Source organism: Nothobranchius furzeri, chromosome 4, assembly GCF_043380555.1.
Source record: "Nothobranchius furzeri strain GRZ-AD chromosome 4, NfurGRZ-RIMD1, whole genome shotgun sequence".
NCBI classification, from domain to species: domain Eukaryota; kingdom Metazoa; phylum Chordata; class Actinopteri; order Cyprinodontiformes; family Nothobranchiidae; genus Nothobranchius; species Nothobranchius furzeri.
In genome coordinates, this window is record NC_091744.1 from 81,711,409 (window position 1) to 81,735,584 (window position 24,176).

The 24,176-nt window shown below is 43.7% G+C and overlaps 1 protein-coding gene across 1 annotated transcript in view; it reads right to left on the minus strand.

Annotated features, from left to right (window-relative positions):
• Positions 1–22,797, minus strand: part of il34 (interleukin 34) — a 32,788-nt gene extending 9,991 nt beyond the window's left edge. The window contains exons 1-2 of the mRNA XM_015965139.3: positions 22,626–22,797; positions 10,982–11,194 (exon numbers count right to left, since the gene is read on the minus strand). Of these exons, the coding sequence (XP_015820625.1) occupies positions 10,982–11,057 (76 nt within the window). The 5' untranslated portion in view covers positions 11,058–11,194; positions 22,626–22,797. The remainder of the gene's footprint in view (positions 1–10,981; positions 11,195–22,625) is intronic.
• Between the last annotated feature and the right edge of the window lie 1,379 nt (positions 22,798–24,176).

Sequence of the window (24,176 nt, forward strand, 5' to 3'; positions counted from 1 at the left end):
TATCATAGATGTTATGTTCATCAAGAGCAGCTGTGAGTTGTTTAAAATCAACTTCACAGTTCTCAAACTCCTCCCAAAGTTGTCTCACATTCAGAATCAGGTAAAATTATCAGCTGTTCAAATTATAATATTCATCGCATCATTTTAGACCATCATTCATGTCACGGTGTCCCAAAACCGCAGAACCAAGAAGTTTTAAACATTTAGCTGCGCACTTACAGTGTGTACTATGGTGAAATAAAACGAAGACCAGCCGAAGCTGAGGCTTCCTGGCAGAATTTGTTCATCTTTGGCTGCTAGAATACTGAAACTTAGGTTTCTGTGCGCCACACGTAACTGAGAACAAGGGTGAAGGGGAGGGGCTATGTGAAGGTGAGCTGAGGGGAAGAGGCCTGCTGCAGGTAAATTATTAATTTAAGCACAAAATTCACATAAAAATCATCTACAGCCCTCTAGAAGTAAAAACTGTTTAGTTAGTTCCATTAAAATATGTGATACATGCAAACCCAAATACAGAGAAGATGTGAGCTAGCATCAGCCTCACTCAGCCAAGTCTTCCAAAAGGAAAATCCATCAGCAGAATTTGCAGGAAAAGCCCCATAATCCTGTTTTATGTGAAAAACTGGCTTTAATTTGCACCAGGCAGCAGCAGCTTTAGTGTGCAGATATCAGGCTTTACTTACAATTCAAGTTTTACTGTTGATCACATGAACAACACCTTCAAAAGGAAGCAGAACTGACCGGCGCTGATGTTCACATGTAGGAAAAGAAAATATGAGCCAAACGAATGATGCTGTGGCATCGGAGTCCGCTTCAGGTACAGTCAGATTAGTTGAATCAGGGGATGGAAGCAGGCTGTTCCTGGATGGAATTTTACTTATAAAAACCTGATGTGGCGTAACAGAGGTTAAACCTCCAAAGAATGAGGAATAACCTCACAGCTTTTGACACACCTGAAGGTTGCCATCATCAGAGTTTAAACGGGCATTATGGAAGTTTGACAGCCAAAACATAAATTTCTTCTTCATACATTCTCCTGCAATGCCCTGGTCCTGTAGAATGAGCCCTGGCACTTTTACTGTGATTGCCCGTTTTTCTGTAAAATCACAGAAAAAGATGCTCGGGTCGAGCAGGCTGCTTCATGCGCGTTCACGCTCAGGCATCGCCCGTAGCATTTGCTATCCGTAGCTTAAGCAGCAGAGAGAGAGGCAGTGCCACTTTGTCGCTGTTCCTAACGCCTAGTGACAAAGCTAGCTACATTTCTGAGGACCCTTAGCTACTTTCTGTAGAACTTTCTTCTGGATATTTCCTGCAAATTAGCAACAAAATAGCCATTTTCGCTCCGAACCGTTCTTTGAACGTTGTTTCAGCTGTCATCAAGGATATAAATGTTACAGATATAAAGGATGTCACTGTTGCTTTAGCTCACCTAGTAAGACGTCGGACTCCCATGCAGATGTCCTGCATTTGATTCTGGGTGTGAACATAGTTCATTTAGAGTTTCTTTTTTACATTAATGGTATATTTTTTTACAGTAAGACGCCCAAATTCTTATTTGAGACTCGCCGAACGGCGTTGAATTCACAGATAAAAAAAGATGTGGGTTCAACTTTCATTTTGGAACAATTTTTCAAGCAAGGGAAGGGAATGATCTGAGCATGCAGGAGGACTGACCCATCATAAACCTTTGTCGGCTGTGCTCAAGAGAAAGGTACAGAACCAAATTATTTAATTAATTAGCTGCGCGTTCTCCTGTCCTCTGCCCCCCCCCCCCCCCCCCCCACACACACACACACACACACGGGACTGTCTCAGCTGTTATTTTTGTTAAGGAGTGTGCACGTACAGCATGCGCGCCTCGTGCACGAGCCTACTACTATTGAAGCTGCCGTTACGCTTTTGGCCTGAGGGGGCAATCGCAAGCATAAAAATTCAAAACTCCGTTAAGTCCCTTTAAAGTAGAGAATCTGGATCGATTACTAAAATAAACACATTTTTGTAACTGCAGAAGATTTCCAGATTTACTGCAGCAGCAGCAGCAGCTTTGAGGAGGTGAAACTAGGACCAGGCATCGGTCGGGAAGCCAGTCTAGATTTGATCGATCTTTAATTCTACATCGGTTGGTCAAACAGGCAGCAGCCCAGAAGGCCTGTAATGATGCTTCTGAGGCATAAGTCTCATACCACTGGAAAAGTCTGATTTCTAGCAGGTAGAACTGGTCAGGATCATACCTGAGTGGAGAGAACACCACGGCTAAAATGTGAAAACCCTCTTTGGGTGATTGGAAAACTGCCTGGTGACTGAAATCCCCTCTAACATCTATGTTAACATAAAAAATAATAAAATAAAAATAAAGAAGTGTTTCTCCAAAGAAAAGATGAAGTTCACTTCAAACGATGCATGTACCAACACATGGGACAAACTGGTACCTGGATCCGATCCTTCAGAACCAGAGAAATGCAATAAATACTTTTCTCTGGTTCACAACATACAGCTGAGATCCTCCACACGTGACACCTGAGCCAGAGCTTTAGAGTCTGGAGCCAAAGGTTATGTCAGAACCCGCCCACAAGATACTGGACTGGACTGGACTGTTTGGGGGCAAGTCTTACAGAGGGAATGCATCTGGCCCACGTTTTCTCATCTCGTTACATGAAAGCACGTCGCAAAAACAGGATTTATCTAAAGCAAAACCCCTGGCACAGGTGTGCCAGACCCTGGTCCTGCGGGCCTCCATCCAGCAGATGTTCTAGAGGTCTTTCTGCTTCAACACACCTGATTGTAATCACTAGCTGATTAACAGGCTTCTGTAGAACCCAATAACCTGCTAAACAGGTGATTCAACCATTAAATCAGGTGTGTTGGAGCAGGTTAGGGGCCCCTGACGACCAGGGTTGGGATCTGCTGGTCTGGCAGCAACACAAAGGTCTTTGTTTCCATCTCGTTCTGCACATCCAGCTGCAAATTCTTTTAAAAACTCATCTCTCCTCTGCTGATGTGTTTTTATGTTAACCAAAAGAGAAGCCAACGCTAGCTCACTCCCTCGTTCTTTTCGCGTTTATAGGCCTTTCCCTGTGGTCCTAGACGACCATGCGCTGATGAGGGAGCTGTTTGGGTTCTGTCCTGCAGCCTTGGGTCTCTGTGGCGTGTTCCCTACACACAGAGGCTCTGATAAAGCTGTTTAGTTGCTCAGCATTAGACACAAGTCCTCATCTCTCTCATGTGGGACAGAAGCTAAAAGCTTTAGGAACCGCAGACTTCACAGACCCTGAGGCGTATGCACAGATTTTATTTGCTCATTTTAGTTTAGTTCTGAAGTGACCGCCTCATTCGTCATCCAGTACCTCAAATCTTATGATGCTCACACACACACACACACACACACACACACACACACACACACACACACACACACACACACACACACACACACACACACACACACACACACACACACACACACACACACACACACACACACACACACACACACACACACCAACCTCTTGCCTCTCAGAAACGAGTGATAATCAGATCGAGGACCTCTGACACTAATGATTAGACATCTAAAGTATCTCCTGCTGCCTGGAGATCCATGAATACCGGAGCTGTTGCTCATCAGTGAAACCAAAAGCTGATGAATCCCAATCAGCCCGAAGGCAGCTCTATCTATGCTTCCTGGGAATTCTAACTAGATTCCCGTGATCCACGGAAAGTGAAGCAAATCTTGCATCAGACACTTTTGGACCACCTTAACAGAAAGTTTGTAAAAACATTCATTGTGTTGAAAAAGAAATGCTCTGGATTTACCACATTCCCACAACAGAAAACCTAAACAGCAGAAGGGTTTTAGTCAAACCGGTCAATCAGTTTACCGAACAGCATCCGTCCACCTTTAGGATATAAGAGTAAAAAGGCTCACCAACATAAATCTATTTAAGAAGCTTGTTTCCATGTGTGTGTGTGTGTGTGTGTGTGTGTGTGTGCATGCATGCACATGCGTGTGTGTGCACACGTGTGTGTGCATGCACAAGCGTGTGTGTGTGCACGTGTGTGCTTGCGTGTGTGTACATGGGTGCGTGAGTGTGCATGTGTGTGATTGTGCAAGTGCGTGTGCGTGTGTGTGTGTGTGTGTGTGTGTGTGTGTGTGTGTGTGTGTGTGTGTGTTTGCATGTGTGTGCATGTGTGCATGTGTGTGCATGCGATGTTGGATTCCCTCTCATGGACTCGGCTGCAGAAAACCAACAGTGGTCCAGGAAGGTTCTGTTTGGATTCAGATCAAAGGCCATAAAAACAACAAACTCTGGATATTTTTTAGAAACTGATAAAAGAAATTTGTTTCTGTACTAATCTACATTTAAATCTGTATGTGATGTTTAAAACAGATCATCCTTCCCAGAGCTGCTGCACAGCTGGATCCCATCACAACTGTTTAAAAGAGGCAGAAAAACACCAAAAAGTCCTCCAGCACACTTCAGTGATAACAGTCCAAGGTGGACACACATTCCCAGGACAAGCGGATAACAGTTTGCTGCTGAAGGGAGACAGAAAACCTTTGAACCAGCGGAGGTGAAACAAAAGTGAGAAACACTTTGGTGAATCTGAACGGGATCAAAGGCCACAAAGGGGAAAAAGCCAACAAGGTGATGACGCATGAAGCAGCACTACAGAAGCAACATCAGCATCCCACCGTGATCCAACTCCACGCTAATGTCGCTGGAAATCCAAACAAATTTTCATCTGGAAATAATGGCAGTCACCTAGACCCTATCTGAAAAAGCTTCTCAGCTCAGTTTGTCGGAATCAGAAAGTGTGATTAATGCTGGTGCACCATTTCCAGGAACTAGCGGTTACCCACATCACAGCCGAGCTGCAGATGACAGAATCTGGAGTTTTACTTGCTGACATCTCTCCTCTAATTGGCTAACGGCAACACAACTCTACCACTGGCTATTTGCTCTGCAACGTTGATGCTTTATCTCCACAAACTACACAAGCCTGGAGGATTTCTGATGTGTGGTGGAGTTGCCAATGCTAACAGTTAGCTTCTACTAGCCGAGACGTTCTCTGCTGTTTCCTGGATGGTCCACTGTTTTCTGTGAACCGCACCTTTAAATCTGACATTTAGGTTTCTGTTTAAGATGTAAAAATGATCTGCAGCAGATGGCTTCTGTTAACCAATGCTGGTGGGATTGTTTGAACCAAATGAGCAAGTCAACAAAGCGGGAAAGTGCCAAGAGCTTGGGAGCTCAAAAATTAGGATTATGGATTTGCACAATTCAGGAAAAGATTGTGCGAGAGAATTCTAAACAACAAAATGTTCCAAGATCGTTGGTTCAGGAGGTTCAAAACCAGAAAATAGTTTTGGAAGAAAAATCTAAATCAGGAGCTGAGAAAAAGACGAGGAACGCACAAGGTACGAGTCAGGAATCATCAGGAAAGAGCTGGGAAGACCTTGTCAATGTCCCAACAGACACTGATGTCAGAAACAAATTACATTCTCAGGGCCCGTCTCGTATCGTTATGTTTGAAGGACTTCTACTCAGCACACACACAGACACAACGATGGCAGACACTGAGCAGAGACAAATCGAGCCGTGTTGAGTAGGTACTAATGGAAATATCACATTGTCCTGAAAGGACTGGACATGCAGACAGCTTTCATGAAGCAAATGCATCCTGCTGCTCACAGCTGCAGGGATATAATCATCTGAAGATGTGCAGAAACCTTCCTGAAATATTTGTTCTCAATTTACATTTCTGTACAGACCTACCGTGGTCGGAGTCCTAAAACACTACAGATGTTCCGGAAAGGGGGGGGGGTCATCCTGTTTCTGTTGAGCTAAGCCTAAACTCACCTGTCCTCACCTGTGTCACACAAACAGCAGCCACAGAAACACTCAACAAGTTTTTAACATGTAGGAAACACGGTGCCGTCTGAAACTCAGACACGCAGCTTCTGGCGTCTCCATGTCCTTCTATAGATGTCCATTAAAGGTCATTAAACAGAACATCTGATTCTATGCGTTTCTGTTGCTAAATGGAAACCAGCAGCAGCTGGAGGACCGAACGTCAACCATTAAAAAAAAAAAAGCAGGAGATGTGAGGAGAATCCAAGCCTGTGGGAAATCAGGAATCCTGTTTCACGGCTGGAGGAGCCTGAAACACCCACGGAGGACATTAGAAGCAAAGGTTAATCAGGTCGGTGACACGGGAGGCAAAACCTGAACTTTAGAAGCAGGGAGATGGCTAAAGAAAGAGGCTCGATTAGAAAGTCAAACACGCCGTTACCCATGGAAAACAAGCGATCAACTAGAATTATGACAGAATTATCTATTGTCCAGAAGAAATGGGAACTGAAAGTAATGGCAGGTTTTGTTGGAGCTGATGATCCTCATGAGGAATCTCATCCATCTAAACACTCTTCTCTCTGGTTGTAAATCCATCCATAAACCTCCACAGGTCCGGAACGCCGAGTTCTACCAGAAACAGTCTTCAGACAGCTCTTTCTCTCTGGTAAATTTATGATTCTCCTCACAATTTCCAAACATTCATTCAATCTCGAGTCCACCCAGACCTCTGCCATTTTTCTGATTCTTGGCTTCCTCTGCGCAGCAGTTGGTGGCCACCTGCATGGTAAAGTCCTTCAGAAGGCTCAAACGGACCAAGCTACAAACTCCAGGAGCTTTTCACCAAACATGTGTTTCTGCTTGGCTTCATGTTACTTACATGTTTTCCCTCCATTTGCTGTAACTATGGAGCTTTATGTATGAAGGCTTGTGTGAGTTTTCACCAGACTGATGGTGAACTCTTGAAATCAAGAAAACGGCGTGTTCAGAAAGCGAGGAACCAAACCCCCAGATCCCAGCACGTTTAATTTGTTCATCCTGTTCACATGCAAGGAAAAACCAGACTCCTCCCCCTTGACACGCCCACATTTAAATATGCTAACAGCTGTAAACAGATGCTGCAGTTATGATCCTTTTCTGCAGGAATAAAGAGAAACTGGAAAACTTCTGTGCGTGCATCGTCAGCGCAGCGCTGTTGGACGGACGCGCGCGCGCACACACACACACACACACACACACACACACACACACACACACACACACACACACACACACACACACACACACACACACACACACACACACACACACACACACACACACACACACACACACACGTGAATGCAGATGAGCAGAAGAAGGCTGAGACAGTACGCATGACTGACACAATCACTGTAAACACTGAAAACCACCGAACCCAGAGGGCTGAACACTTCCTGTGTTGTGGTGAAGTTTGTTACCTGTCACCTTCTTTGGCTGGTTTATGTCACCTGTGAGGGCGGGGCTTCCTCTCCCCGCCTCACCGATCTGTTCTGTGGGGTACCCCAAGGCTCTGTTTTGGGTCCCCTGTTGTTTCTACTGTATATACACCCTCTTTGACAGATAATTGATCCATGATAATGCCTCTTATTACCTACATGCAGATGACATTCAGCTGTACTGCTCCTTTAAGGATTCTGTTTTATAAACTGTCTGAATTGCAAGTGTCCATCAGCTATCACCAGCTGGCTAGAAGAAAACTTCCTTCAGTTAAACTCTGAAAAGACTGAATGTCTGATCATTGCCCCTGAGAGCACAGTTCCCCTGATTAGTTTAAAACTTGGTCATTTATCTTCTGTCGTCAAGACAAACTTAAGGAATTTGGGTGTTTTTGACCAATCAATGTCTCTTGGAGGCCACTCAAAAAGTTGGTTTTTGTCACTTAAGAAATATCTCCAAACTGCAAAGGTTGGTGTCAAAACATGAACCTGAAATGGTTCTCCGTGCCTTTATTTCCTCCCGACTAGATTACTGTAACACACTCTTCACATGTTTTATCAAAAAAAAAAAGCCCTTGACCGCCTTCAGTTGGTCCAGAAATCTGCAGCGAGGCTCTACATGGTCAAGCTCCTCCCTATATTACTGAACTGTTAAAGCCTCATGCTCCAACCTGAGCCCTCAGGTCCACCCACCAGAACGTTCCAAAGACCAGATATAAAAGTCGAGGTGATCGCTCCTTCCAGACTGTTGCACCCCGACTCTGGAATGATCTTCCTTTATCCTTACGCAGCATCGACAGACTGGACACTTTTAAAAAACATCTAAAGACCCTTTTATTTAAAGCTGCTTTCACATAAATCTTTTATTTTCTTATTTTCAACTCAAATTTGTGATCGTCTTTCATTTGTTTTATGATATTTTATAATTTTATGACTTTATTTTTCTTATGTTGATCTATTTCATTATGATTTTATGACAGTTTTATTTTGTTTTGATCTACGTTTTAGCTTTTTGTGATTCTACGTCTGCGATAAGTGCTACATAAATAAAATTTACTTACTTACACTCACAGCTGTTTCTCATCTTCTCATTAAAACAGCAGCGTAGAGGATCTGCTTCCATACCTGGTTGACATTTTTGTGGCGATAACTAACTTTAAAAAAAAAAAAAGTTGTTTTAACCTTTTATTCTAAAATGCTCTGCTGCCTCCTACCCAGAAGCCACGTTGCTTCACCACAGCGGTCCACTGCTGATTCTTCATCCGTCCCTCTAACGCACAACCACAATCACATCAGGAAACCCGGCTTTGGCTGGATTTTGATCCACCTTGCTGAAATAATTCCATCTCACACAGTGGGATTGGGTAAGCTCAGGGTCAACCGGACACATCATATGGAATCCCAGGATGTCCAAGGAAGGCCTTTCTCACCTGCAGGTTTTTATGATTACAGCCAGACCTTGAGGAGTTTTTTAAAGAAAATGTGAACTCATCGCTATAATAAACATCCTTTCTTGTTTTACAACAAACCCGTTTCGGTTTCTTTCATAAAAGAACCAGAAAAACATCAAATGTGAAGTTGTTGCATTTACTCACACTGTAGACTGACTTTGTACCTGTTGGCTCTATTGGGGTTATCTTATTACTTAATTATGAGGCTATCCTATGTCTTCACTTTAATAGGTCAAGGCTGTTTACACGTTAGAGCTCGTCTCTCATCATCAGATTAAATGTGCATCATTTAATCAAAAATTAAGTTAAAGCTGATCATGATTTAGACCTTTTTTTATTTTATTTACCTGTTTTCATTATTCTACAAAAGAAACCGACCTGATGCTGTCATGTTCTGTGTCCCCTTGGTCCCCAGCCCCCTCCTGTTCTTCCTCTGCGTTCCCCTCATGCGTCCTTGTGTTCCCCAGCTCCCTCTAGTCTTCCCTCATGTTTCCTCCTAGTCACTCTTAGTCATCCTCACCCCTCTAGTCATTAATTGTTTGTCTTTGCCCTTAGTTTCTAGGTTTAGTTATTTAGTGTTTTATAGGTTGTGGTTTATCTTCCCTCTGCTTGTTCTTTCCCAATTTAGTTTATATATGACACCTGTCTTCCCTCTTGACCTCATCCCTCACACCTGTCACCTGTTCCCCTGACTGCTTCCCTCTGTGTTTAAAAACCCGGTCCTGTTGGTCTATTGTCTGTGTCAGCGTTGTTTTGTTTCCCCACCTGGTCTCTAGTTATCTGCTCAGAAAGTGAGATTTTTTTGGTTTCGTCAAGGATTTAGATATTTGCCATGGCTTCATACCCGTTTGGATTTTATTTTTCTTCTCCATCCTAATAAAAGGAATTTTTATTTTACGTCTGCTTCTGCCTCGTGTCGTTCTGGGTGTTCTGCATTTTGGGTCCTAATCTCCTGCTCTCAACGTGGCAGCTGCACACAGCTGGGCAGAAAAGGTCAGTTTTATTACAGTTCATACCCAGGTAAGGCACACATGTTTATCCTATGTGCTCTAATGCTCGAGAACCAACAGATATAAAGGAAGTCCAACAGTTTGACAAATGCAACAAGATTATAAATTCACATAAGTTTTTTGTTTTTAGTTTTTTATGAAACGTAAAACCTAAAATGTTTCACAAAACAGGACAGAATGGTTTTTATAGCGCTAAGTTCACATTTTCTTTACAAAACTCCTCAAAACGTCTTTCTGCTGGTGGCAGGAGGACAGTCTACACTTAACAAGGACAGCTGCTAAATGAAATAGCCAATCGTAGTAGAGCCTTTCTGGCCAATCAGAGGAGAGAAAGGCAGGATCTTCCTTGGACATCCTAGAAGTCCAGATGACACCAACCGGACAAGTCCCGAAGGCTTCCTCTGGAATGTTCCCGATGCTGGAAATCCCAGTGTGGTTGGATGGGTAGTGTGTGGATGTGAGTGGTGAAGAAGGTCATACAAAAGCCAGCTTGAACAAATGAGCTAACGGCTCCACATCATGTTGTCGATGAGGTAGTCTCAGAAAATCCTCTAATCCAGGCTCTCCTCACAAGGCTTCGTCTGGAATATCCTCTAATGAGGCTAAAGAGATGTTCTGCTCCTCTTTGCTCCTGCTTTAATAGACTTTTATGGAACAACACATGGACATATTCATTTTTTACAACTCATCTCTGGAACAAGACGTGGTTTTGCAACATTAAAGGTTTAGCAGTGCCCACTAACCATCTCCAACAGACCCACAGCTGCAGAAACGTGCGTAGAGCAAACATGAATTTGGCGCGTGGCTCAGAACGTTTCATTATTCATAGATCTGAACACACGCCAGCGTGCATACCCTTTGTACACGAGGTCCTGGAGTTTGAATGAAACAAATTATTATTTTATTAATAAGTTCATGTTGAATGTTTTTATGTTCCTTCACCCTCTCATGGGAAACACAGAGGCAGAAAATGCAGAACAGATGCAAACTGTGACTACTTGTGCTGCAGCATCGTGAACTTTTTCTGCTCCACAACAAACCAGATCAGCCGGTGGTAAACTGAACACACACAAAGCTGCATTATCACCCACATCGTCCACTAGTGTAACTCACATCTTTCACAATCCTGCTCTCAGTTAATCACACTCAGACTTTCTAACTGAAACTGAAGTCAGAGCAAACATGTGTCTCACCTAAAAGGGCCCACAGGAAACACAGGGATGATGCGACCATGCTGCTTGGCTTTCCACTGCGCTTCAAACACAGCATTGTGTGTATGAACCAACACACACACACGTCTTCAGGTTGCAGCTGGACACACGCCGGTCAGCGGCTTCAGGTTTTCATGGCACTGCTGAGCCGCAAACAGCTCACAGCTTCGGCCACTTCCTGTTGACGACAAAAATCTGAAAAACAAAACAAAAAAGAGAAAATTGTTTAAGGAATCAGGAGATATTAGTTTTGTTCTATGTTAAGTTGGCTCCGCCCACCTAACTTCTATGGCAAGTCAAGCTGCTCACCCACGACTGCACTGCAAAGTCAGATCCCAACATCAGACAACACAACATGACCATCAGCTACAACAACAGGGCCTTTACAGGGAAGGGGTGTCCCTGAATGTGGAGAAAACCAAGGAGAAGGTGGTTGAGCTGAAGAGGACACCTTCGGATCAGACCGCTGTCAGAGGTGGAGGCAGTCAGCACCACCAGGTTACAAAGAGCTCTGATGACCTAACCTGGATCAGTAAAATCAACCAAAGTGAGAAAGGCACAGCGATGTCTCTCCTTCTGCGGAGGCTGAGACAAGTCGACTTCCTTCCTCTGATTCTCATCACCTTCAGCAGGCGCACGGTGGAGAGCGTCCTGGCTTACCGCATCACGGTGTGGTTCGGTAACTGCACCACTCAAGACTAAAAGACTCGGAGTAGTGAGAACATCAGAGAAAACCATAGACTAAGGTCTTGGATGAATGGGAAGGTGATCTCCAACACTGCATGATAAGAGCATCTGGAATAGTCAAGTGCCCCCTCCCACTGTCCTCATGAGCAAAGAGCCATCTTGAGACTTTCACCAGATATTATACCGTAATTTGTGTAATAGATTTAAAATCTCATGTCTCAAAATAAAGTGACAAGACCTAAATGAATAACATCTCAAACAAGAAGGTTAGAAGAAGAAGAAGAAGAAAATATCATTTCTATAGCACCTCTCAAGATAAAAATCACAAGGCGCTTCACAAAAACAAAAAATGTAAAAATATAAAAAAGCATTTAGAAAATGTTGAAAAATATATTTAAAACGAGCAAAAATAGGCAATTGTGATTAAAAAAATGTTAAGAAAGCGAGAGAGTGAATAGGAAAGAGGGGAATCAGTGGATCCTGAGGAAGGTGGAATGGGTGGGGAGAGCAGAATAAAGAGAGAGAGGTGGAGAAGGTCATACAAAAGCCAGCTTGAACAGGTGAGTCTTCAGCTGCTTTTTAAAGGAGTCCACTGAGTCCACTGATCTCAGGCTCAGGGGGAGAGAGTTCCAGAGTCTGGGGGCCACAGCAGCAAATGATCTTTGGTCTTTAGCCTGGTGCAAAACACAGAAATCTGAAGGTTGACCCATCAGGTCTCAGATGGAGAACCAATCTGAAGGTGTTCTGGTGCCACGAACCAGGATCGTGATTCTGCCCACCCAACCACCACGGCACCATCTCCCTCCACCACAGCACATTTTATTGAAACTATCATGGTAATTACACGCTCTTGTTTTAACCCATCGTCATTTACGAGGCTCTAAACACGCCATTTACCACCCATTCATCTAGTTGCTCACAGGTGTTTATTATTTTACAGAAAACATAAACAAGTGGGCATTTTCTTCCGGCACTCGCAGAGTACAGACGCTTCTGCTTTGCTCCCTTATCTTTTTTCCCAAGGCTTTTTGTCCTGTCTGCCTACAGAGAGCTTCTCTGCATTTCTTCTGGAAATCCCTATTTTTTAGAAATGGATTTAATTAATTGGTCATTCAACGTGATTGATAAGATTTTTTCTACGAAGAGAACGGAGGAGGGGGCTCCCACTTGCCCGCAAGGGACACACGCAGCGGCATATGCGCTCGATTCCTGGAAGGTGTGGAGGATCGTATGTCTCTCTCAGCTGTCCATTGAGGACGTCGAAGATATGTGGATATTTGGCCTGATGATTACTGGATTTCTTCTGATTGGAGTGGGAGGATATCTGGTTTTCTGGAAATTTGGGAAGACGGGAGCAATTGGAGGGTGACCCGCACCCACGGAAAGCACCGCCCGGGCGGAGACCTCACAGAATGGGACGTTACTCGAGGTGAATCGTAAGCTGGACAATGTCCTAGCTGTGTTACCGGTGTTAGTGCGCAAAATGGATGTCATCTCGGAGAGGGTCACCGGACGGTGTGGAGATGTTTAAAACCTAATTGGCTTCACTGAAGGACTGGAATGATCAGTTACAGACTGAAGGCAGAGAGGAAAATTATCTCTGCCTGACCCAAACACAGTCTTGTTATCCAAATCTGACGCCAAGGCAGCCTTCGAGATGCCAACAACAACAACCCCCACGAAGGAAAGAATGCAGACAGATGCTGTGAACCCCCCGCTTTCAGATTGTGGACTTCTGCCTAGCGAGGTCATCAACCTGCAGGGTCAATGTGCTCTGCGTTCCTCCCAAGATCTCCCTCCCACCTGTGATCTACAGTGGCTGAGCGCCATACATGGCTGCTCTCACTGGGGGAAACAGGATCCCAGCCCCCCCCCCCTGCCTTCATATTGTGATGTTGTGTTGTGTTATCTGTTGCTTATCTGTTGAGGTGTTTTTTTCGCAGAGTAAAGCTGCCCTCCCGAGGGGAGAGTAGCTGTGAAGTACCATTCCTCATGTTATCCTTTTCTCTCTATTAAGGTAGCGCGGCTCAGTTGCGAATGACCACAGTCACCAATTCTTGTCATGTGTCTTGCCCATGTATGTCTGATCTTTGAATTGTGTGTACTGAAACTCTAATTTCCCTTCCCTGGGACAAATAAAGTTTTTCATTTCATTCATTTCATTTTCTGCTCTGATGCACGAAGAACTACCTCAAATCATGGAAAGCTCTGATCAGATGGAGCGTTAATCTGAAACAGAGTTTTTGGACCTAAAAACAAAATAAAACATAAATGTCTTAGCAAAGCTTTTCACAAAGTTAAAAATGAAATTAAAAATATTTCCTTGTGAAAACAATGATTCCAAAGTGGTGAGTCTGCACTTTCAGCTCAGATTTAATCATTAACCGGGAATGTTTGGGGGATAATTTAGGAAAACAGTAACGGCATTCAAATATTTCCGGGATCTAAGAGAAAGAAACTCAGCTACTGTTTTGAGTCTTCAGAGTTTAGTTTTGGCAGAAATACGTGAAAATGTGAAAACAAACGTTCAGCAGATAGAGAACCAGGAGGAAATTCATACAACACATCAAATATTCCTGCACACTCCCAGGATGAAGCAGCTGGAGCCATAAAACAGAGGGGATGTTTGGACACATACCTGTGTGAAATCATAATGGTCTGTTCTAATGAGCAGATCTCAGATTTTATGTCTGATTTTTATTTTCAGGTTCAGTCCGAACAGCTGTGAGGAAACCAGGATCCGTGTTTGTCTTGTTCTGCGTCCCTCTGGTCCCCAGCTCTCTCTGGGCTTCCCTCATGTTCCCCCCTAGTCACTCCCTGGTAGTTCCTATTTGATTTTTTATTAGTCCTCCTCCATTATTAGTTGTTTATAATTGCTCTTAGTCTTTAGGTTTAGTTATTCAGTGTTTTATAGGTTTATGTTTATCTTCCCTCCTGCTTAGTTCTTTCCCCCATTTAGGTTATTGATGGCACCCGTCTCCCCTCCAGTTCTCACTCCTCACACCTGTCACCTGTTCCTCTGATTACCTCCCTCTGTGTTTAAAAACCCTGTGTTGTCCCTCAGTGTTTGTCGGTCCATTGTCTTTTGTCAGCGTTGTTTTTGTCCCCCTCTAGTTACTATAGATCCTGGCTCGTGCGAGAGCTTTTGTTTTTGTCTACAGAACTTTAGATTTTTGACCTCGTGTCCTATAGTCTGTTTTTTTCGGTTCTCATCCTAATAAAAGGATTTTTTATTTATTTAAACGACCTCTCCTGCCTCGAGTTGTGATGTTCTGCGTCTTGGGTCCAATCCTCCTGCGCTTGCAGCGTGACAGAGTTGCCCCCTCAGGCAGGAACATGGATGGAACGTCGTATCGTTTTGCACAGCAGGGCCACAAACGTGACTAAATAAGACAATATATGACAATAAATGTAATTGTAGTTTTCTTCTAGAGCTTTTTCTGTTTTGGGTCAAAAGATGAAAATAAGAACGGGGGGGGGGGGGGGGGGTTTGTAAACAGCCCAGATCTCACTGGGATGTGGCTGCAGACATCTTTGCAATACAATATGGCCTGTTCTACCCAGAAAGTGTTTTAATTAAGCTGTCTTTGATGTATTGAGGCTGTGAAATGAATTGTGGCTCTAAATGCTTTTAACTTGTCCCATCTACCAACGATGAGGATGAGGTGTGCAGCAGGTCTCCTTTGGACCAAAGATGGAAGGGTGGCAGTGGACGGATTTTAGGAAAACACCAAGTAGTGATTTTTTTTCTGACGGAAATAAAAATTTCTGTTTGATTCCTGATTTAATTCAAAACAATTTTCACCATGACACTTCAAAAACTGGATGGTAAAATAGCTGACTCAGCAGATCCTGGGTCAGCCTTGTGTGAAATCACAGTTTCAGTCAGAAAACAATAGATTCATCAGCCCGAGGAAGGACAGACTCCAGTAGGCCCAAATGATGCAGGTCATGGGCCAGATCAGGCCCCTGGGCCACTACTTTTTACCATCCTAGATACGTTTGAGTAGTTTTGGATGAATGGTAAATGACCTGTATTTGATACAGCACCTTCTAGAGTCCTGAAACCCCCCAAGGCACTTTACTGACTCACCCATCAGTCACATCCATTCCTACATTCCTACGTTTGTGCTGTAAAGCGCCCTGGGGGGCCTAGAACCCTAGAAGGCGCTATATAAATACAAGCCATTTACTCACCTGACGTCATTTATTCACCAGAAAAATATGTTGTTTTACAATAACAGCAGCCTTTGGTTTAATGTCATTCTTAAATACCTGGAAGTAAAAACTGTAACGTTTCCTGTTAAACACGTCCAGATGTTCTCGGTCCAAAACAAAACTTTTTTCTTTTTGATTTAGAAAACGATCCCGTCTGTCCGCCACGCAGAACGATTCATCTCTTAACCGGTTCCGGTTTATTTTGCATTCTATTCAGTTCAGTTCAAAAATACTTTATTAATCCCAGAGGGAAATTGATTGCTGTAGTAGCTCAGAATAATAATAATAATAATAATCAAGTCATCAAAGAGTTATTGTATATTACAATGGCTGTTGGCAGGAAGGATCTCCAGTAGCGGTCAGTGTTGCAGCCAAACTGAAGAAGCCTCTGACTGAAGACACTCTTCCGTTGTCGGACAGTCTTGTGAAGAGGATGCTCAGGGTTGTCCATCATTTTCTTGATTCTCTGGAGAATCCTTCTTTGCATTATCTCCTCCAGTGGTTCCACAGTCGTCCCCAGAACAGAACCAGCCTTTTTTATTAGGCTGTTGAGCCTTTTCAGGTCCCTGCAGTCGATTTCATAATTACTGTGACAAAGACTCACACTCACACACTCTCTCACACTCACACACTCACACTCACACTCTCACTCTCACACTCACACTCACACTCTCACACTCACACTCACACACACTCACACCCCCCCACCCCCACCCCCACCCCGACTCAGAGGTTCAGAGGTCAGATTCTGGTGTGTCAAACTGTGTGACGACGCTGCTGATTGACCAGCTTCAGCCCAGATGGTTGGTGGGAAAATAAACATACAAGCAAATATTTACTCAGTAAACATATCAGAGTCATGGGCTTTACTAGAGATGAGTCAGTGATTGGAATTAGCATTGATTAGCCAAGCTGAAACTCAGAAATCAGGTTTTAATTTGGTCCGTGAATGCATCACCAGGCGATAGTCCACATCACCAATAACTAGCCACGATGACATTTCACTCACAGAAAATTCAACTTTAATACAATTTACTGTCAAGAATTTTATTTTGAAAACTTGTTTTCGGTTCATTATGATTCTTTGGGAGTAAATCAGAACGTCCGAATCAGCAGGTCAGAGGCGTAAAAGAACCACAAACTGGCCCTCAGAATCAGATTTGGTGCAAATGGCTTAATGCAGGAATTTGGACCAATCGAAGGAGGTGAACAAACTAAAACCTACACAGAAACCAGAGTAAATACATTAAAGTAAGACTAACCTGGAGTGTTTATCTTTTAAAAGGGTCTGAGAAAGGATTCAACTGAAATTCAAAGCAGGGATGTCCAACTGGTGGCCTGTGGGCCGTTTGTGGCTCTCGGAGTGGCGCCGTGTGCGAGCTTATTGTGTTATTATGTACAGAATAAAAATGTAGAACTATCATTTAACTTTCTGGGGGCTGCAGTTGCGATAGTGGGATAACAGACGCACACAGAGGCAAAAACAGCCTAAAGGCGACAGGCCGCTTTGATTCTATTACTATGATGGGCTGGTTTACCGGAGTCAAACCGTTTCTCTGCACTTTCAGCCGGTAAGAATCAACACGACTAACAAAAATCAGATTTCTATTGAGGTTTTGATTTTTTTTATTCAGTCCACTCGTTGCTACCAGCTGCAAAACAAACAAAAACCATTCAGATGGTTCGGAGAAAGCTGCACGACGCCAAGATGCTTTTTATTTTGTCTGGCCAACTTTATTCGATTAGCGAAGAACTAAAGATGAGGAACGATCAATTCATGCAAACCAAAGCATGAGCGAATCCTGGTGACACATCGATAGGAGACCTTCTGGTTGCACCAACATCAAGCATGTCGAGCATTCACAAAACCCACGAAACCCGGAGGATGGAGAGGGCCGGGCGGTTTTCAGCTCAACGATGACATCAGCTCCTCAGAAAACGTTCTGCATGTAAAATCTAGAGCAACGCTCTTTTTAAGCTTTTTGCTGCAAAACTGAAGGGTTTCCATAAGTTTTCTTTGGCAGGTAAATTAAAAACTACTCTATATGGAGGCAAAACATTTTTAGAGTTTATGCCAGAGCATCTCAGCTATGGATAAATAAAAAAAAATCATAATTATTTTACCCATCAAGTTAGAAAACAGAGGACACACCAGGAGGTGGGCTGTGACTCCTCAAAATAAAAGTTTTAACAGCGTGATCTGTGATCTGTGTTCACTTTAGTTTCCCCATTCTTGTTGGCTAGAGTTTTATATTTTGAATGAGCATCAATAAAAAAAAGTTTAGGGAGACTGCAGACACCAACGTCTATCAGCGGGTGGCAGAGTTGAGTCGTTTTGTAATTTTGACAACTTGGATATCCAGAATATTCAACATCAGGCTGATTTAAGAGGAGAACAAAATATTTTAGAAGCTATTTTAAAAACAAAGAAACCAATTAATTAAATTCAATTTACTTAAATATTTAGCGGCGTGGACAAAATACGAGCAGGCAGCGATGCTATAAAGGCTGAGAAAAGCTGCTATGGGAGCCTGGAGGTCCAAACAGGAAGTCTGTTTGCATAAAATGAGTTTTGAGAATACGTGAAGGTCATCATAGAAGCATACACTGTATTTCGCCCTCATTCTGCCATCTTCGCTTGCATCAACTATTTCAGACATAAGCAGCTGGGTTTAGCCCCCAGAAGGGGAGGAAGTCTGCGTACTAGACAACACAACAAAATAAAAGCATGTTTGCAAAGCAGAATGTAACAAAATTACTTCAATAATCATTTTTTGTTGATTGTGTCGATTCTGCAAATATAGCCTTCGAAACAACACAAAACTCAACCTTCACCAGCATAAAAGGTCATTTTGTCTTCTCAACACCAAGCCTGGTTCCAGTAAGACTGAGGAGCAGGTAAAGGGTTGGCTGATGAAATATAAACCGCAAATACACTTGTGTTCCAACCTAAATATTCAGTTAAACTCCAGAAAAGGCAAAGATGGTGGCGATGTGTAACTCAGCTGGACTTAAATCAGCTCTCCAGGACTGCTACGGGTTCTGCTTGATCCAGTGTCTGCTTGTCCAGAACTTTAGAGCCACAACCTGATGATGAGCTGTGGCATCGTGTGATGCAGAGAATTTAAGAGTAGAAGCACTCGGCAGTGCTCTCCAAGTCCTGTTTGTTCGGAACCCCCACAACACGCAGGAATCCGTCTGATGTTCTGGAGGGAAACGGGCCGGTCCTCAAGCAAACAATCAGTTAAGGGTGTCACCGACCGACTGCATCCAGGCAAATCTGAAGCCACTACAGGCGCTGGCGTGTCTATTTAACGACTTTGAAATGGAGAAAAATGTTTTATCTGCATCACTAATGAATTTCATGAGTGAAATTGAAGTTTTAAGCATCATTCAGATTGATGGGCATCATTTAATCAATTTCCCTTTGGGATCAATAAAGTATTTTTGAATTGAATTGAATTAAGCCACAGAGTAAACGGCTGAATTATGGCTCACTCCTCTCAGCCTTCTGCTCTTCCTCTGTCCTCGTCTTCATGTCTTTAGCTCCACAGCTGCACACCGCGTCTCAGCGAGACGTCTGCAAACCATAACTCAGCCACTTCCCTGCTGCGTGAAAACGCTGTCACTAAAGAGGAGGAGGCCAAAAGCATGTAGCAAAGATCAGAGTGCTCCCAAACGTGGCTTTCTCAGCCCCGAAAACGTTCAGATCCACGCAGAGGTCATAATTAAAGCAGGCTGCCGATACAGTTACACTTCACAACGGCTGGGACCAAAATAAAAACACGGTGGAGTGATTCTGAAAACCAGTTTGACCATAAATGTAACTGGACATAGCACAAAATTAGAAAATAAGGCTTTATTGCTTCTTTCTTCCATAAAGAGATGGAGGCTACAAACCCATAAAACATCTGTAACTGAACACATCTGGATGACAAACCTCACGACAAAGCGGGTTAAACAATCACAAACTCTGTTACATGTTAAGGTTTTAAATTAATGATGAAGAGTCGGGAAACTGCACGTTTTCATCATGGATCCAATCAACCTTGCCAAACAGCTTAGTCTGCTCCTGCCTCGCGGTTTCTGTCGATTCAAGACTGCAGTAAGAAGACACGATTAAGGTGGACCTCAGCAGCAGGTGTGGACCTCATTCTGGTCACAGGTTACTTTGGGCTAGAGATAGAGCCAGGGTGCAGATTAATTTAATTATTTTGATGAACAAACAAACAAACAAATAAATAAACAAGCTGACAGGAAGCAGGTAAAACAGGAGAAAGTGACAGTGGCTCTGGTTTGTGTTGAGGCAGGTTTTGTTGCTGCGCCACCAGTTTTTTTTTATTATTTTTATTAAAATCTTTTGTTTTTCATCCTGGATCAATCCACCACGGCTTTTTATGACGGAACGATCTGCTGCGACACAGACCCAGAGAACTCAGGAGGCTGCAAGTCAAGCTCAGGACCTCCAGACGTCACCTGTCCAGCAGCCTCACTGCTCCGCCACGTCCTCTGCCTCGCTAGGCTGTTACTGTCCTGTTAAATGGGTAAAGTGAACCGAACTTCATTCAACTGAAGAAAACCCAAACAGTCCTGAAGCCGAGCACGTAAACACCAAAAGAAGAGAATCAGGATTGAAGGAAAGTCTGGGTATTGGACGAGGAGCTTCAAACAGCGCTGGAGGTCCACCATGTTCTCTGTGACTCAAAAGCAGAAAGGAAGGCTCAGATGATGCAAAGTTTAAGATATCTGCAGAGCTGAAAAAAAGCTGAGAGCTACTGTCAGACAAGAGAGCAGGTGTGGTTTGTGGCTGCAGCCTCCAGTTTTCAGAGAGAGTTTGTGTGTGTGTGTGTGTGTGTGTGTGTGTGTGTGTGTGTGTGTGTGTGTGTGTGTGTGTGTGTGTGTGTGTGTGTGTGTGTGTGTGTGTGTGTGTGTGTGTGTGTGTTTTTGCGAAAGTCCTGGAAAGAACCTGCAGTCCATCCGACGGCTCCTCGTGGGAATGTTTCCTGAACTAAATGCATTGAGACCAGGCTGGAAACCATAAAGATGCAACCTCAGCAAAACAGATCATCTTTCCCACATTGGTTTCCACCAGAAGCTTGAGCCAAGTCATCCAGGACGTTTAGCATGGCATGCATGGCATGCGCCCCCCCCCCCCACACACACACACAAAGCAAGTGTCCACAGGATGCCCACAACCTGAACCTCACCATGTCTGACCCTCATCCTATAAAAGTAGAGGTGGCGTGAGAGTGGCTCTGGATGTTCACACATGGACCGAGGTGGGTGGGGGGGGGGGGTCACGCACAAACATAACTAGGAACTGACTCACAGCCTTTGTCTGCTCTCTCTCCTCCTCCTGCTACATGCTTGGATGATTTCCTCTAAAGAAATCCTCCTGAACCCAGACTGAACAACAAACTGCTGAACGGCTGCAGCAGGAGTGAAACCCTAATCACCTCCAGCTGATCTGATGGGCAGACCACAAACATCTGCCCCAGCACCTGAGGGGTGACCTGCAGACCACAAACATCTGCCCCAGCACCTGAGGGGTGACCTGCAGACCACAAACATCTGCCCCAGCACCTGAGGGGTGACCTGCAGACCACAAACATCTGCCCCAGCATGCACAGAATCCTCCAAGTTTAGATATATAATAGAAAAATAAAAATACAAAGATTCGTTACAGCGATCAAAGCTAATGTCATCATGAAGGATTTTAAACATGCAACATGGTGTGTGTGTGTGTGTGTGTGTGTGTGTGTGTGTGTGTGTGTGTGTGTGTGTGTGTGTGTGTGTGTGTGTGTGTGTGTGTGTAAACCTAACACAGAAATTGAAGGTTTGGCTTGTTTCTTTGTTGCAGTGATGTTTCTTGGGAATAAATCGTATGTTGTTGGAAAGTCTAACCTTTAATCCCAGATGGGATCATTGATCCATGGAATGAACAAATCCCTCTGGAAAAATCCCTGGTAGGAATGGTGACTTTTCAATTATGTTAGATTTACTAACAAGATGCACGCACACTACCAAGCAGGCAATTTATAATAATATTATTATTATTATTATTTATTATTGTTATTTATTATTATTTATTATTATTATTATTATTAATAACAAACCACCATAATAATAACAAAATTTTGCAGGGTTTATTCATCAAACTTGTCTCTTGCTTTCAGCAGATTTAAAACAAACAGTTTTAGGGGTTTCCTCTGCTTTGCTCCTATTTGACGCATCTGTAGTTAATCTGGATTAGACCTAAACCTGATAGATCGTCACAGATCCTGTAGAAACCCAGGTAGGCTACACGAGGAAAACGTACACCTGACAAAAGTGAAAGTGTTTACAATAAACTCGCAGCTGCGCACTTTCCGCCTAACACAGGAGGGACTCACGCGCACGCCCCAAAAGCAGGAGTGGATACGTTAGAATCCGCCTCACCTTTACCTGCAGGTGCGAATATTAACTCATCTCATGTGGGAACTATTTGATTTCCTCCTGTTTAAAGCTATGAGGCGGGGTGATCGTGTTGTTTTAGTGAAAGAAAAGAAGTTTGAAGTTTGATCTGGCGAAGTGAAAGTGGAGAGCATGCTGTGCGCGCGAGCGAGCTGTCCTCGTTCTGCTTCTCATCCATCAACAGGTACCTGCACCGTCTGATCCAAACCTTCATCATAAAACTTAAAACATTTCCAGGTAGAGTACAAAAAGCCCAAACTGTCCTCACCTTTCTACGCCCAGATGTCCTCCCAAAACCAGGTAAACGCGTTCAGGTGCGCGAGCGCCGCGGCTCCTCTCTGAGCTCCTGGTTGGGTAGTCTGTGCGCTCACGGTGCGGCTGCTGGGAGCTTCTCTCATGAAGCTGCTCGGTAAGAATCCATCCAGAACCCAGAGACTGAGGCTTGTTCTCGGTTCAGTCTCTCCGTGAAGCTGAGCTGCCCGCTTGAGCCGCCAAGTGCGCAACAAGGTGGCGTGCAGCTCCTTCCAATCCAGTTAGAGACTGAAGTCAGAATAAAAGCCTGTGTGCAACCCCACCCCCTCAGAATCACAGCCCACTTCCTATCACATCATCTCCAAAGAGCCTCCAGATCCACCCATAGTGACGCTTTTGTTTGATTGAGGAGAAAATCTCCACCAATTTGTTGTCTGGTGGTTTTCGTTCACGCAGTTTAACCTTGGGGCAGATCTTGTTGTTATTCTTTTAAATTCTGTGGATGCAATAAAAAAGTCTTCTAACTATTAAAGGTGCAGTAGGAGATGTTGGTCCTGCAGCATCACACTTGAAATACTCTTCCTGGCAACAAATTCATGTTTTGTTAATAAATTATCTTAATCGCTCCTTAATTGTACAATCCTGGACAAACCTCATCCTCCTGTTCTTACGGATCCTGACCCATCCTTCTAACAGCTCCTTTGACCTTTCCTCACACCACTGATTCACCATACCGCTGTTGTTTACAAAGCGCTTTTAACATGGCAACCAAAGCGCTGCACACAATAAAAACAACACAGAGCATCAAAACAGTCACAGCATGAAAAATTATTTTGAAAGTGGGACCGGAACTGCTCGAGCTTGACACAATCATAAAGACGCGCACATGCTGACTCACCTGCTTTGACAGGTAAAGCCTGAGTTCTACTGCGCATGTGCGTATTTTCCCCTGTTGCAGCCGTGAGCCCCACCCCTCCATGGAGTTTATCTGATAAAGGCAGCATAACCCCCTTCCATGTTTTCTGCTGTTTACCACAGATTTAATTACTCTTATTTAAGTTTTATAATTAAACGCTTAAATAAAAACCCCAACATCTTCATTTCTAAATGTTAATTTATAATTTTGTTCAACTCCACAGATCCACTCCCGAGTAAACTGATGTTAATTAGGAAAATAAAATAGTTGTTTATTTCAATTTAGTTTCCAAACTCTTACTGAGGGACTTTGGATAAAGATGCTACAGAAGCACTGGTGCATCAAATGTAATCTTTATCTTGTGATGGTTTTACTTTATAAAGACTCATAATTAAAATAATCTGACTCTGCTGCACCCTTGTGTGTCATGTCTGGAGTAAAAGCCCCCATCTGTCCTTAAACACACCAAACACCGGGTCCATAACTGCTTATCTTGCATCTTCTGCATGACGGAGGGACCTTCTGCATCAGAACCGTTGGGACCAAACCTCCCCCACAACCACATGTGTGTGCTGAGCTCAGACGGGAAAGCCCATGGGAGACCAGGGCAAATCCAGGCACATAACTTCATTTCCATGTTGTCATTCAGGC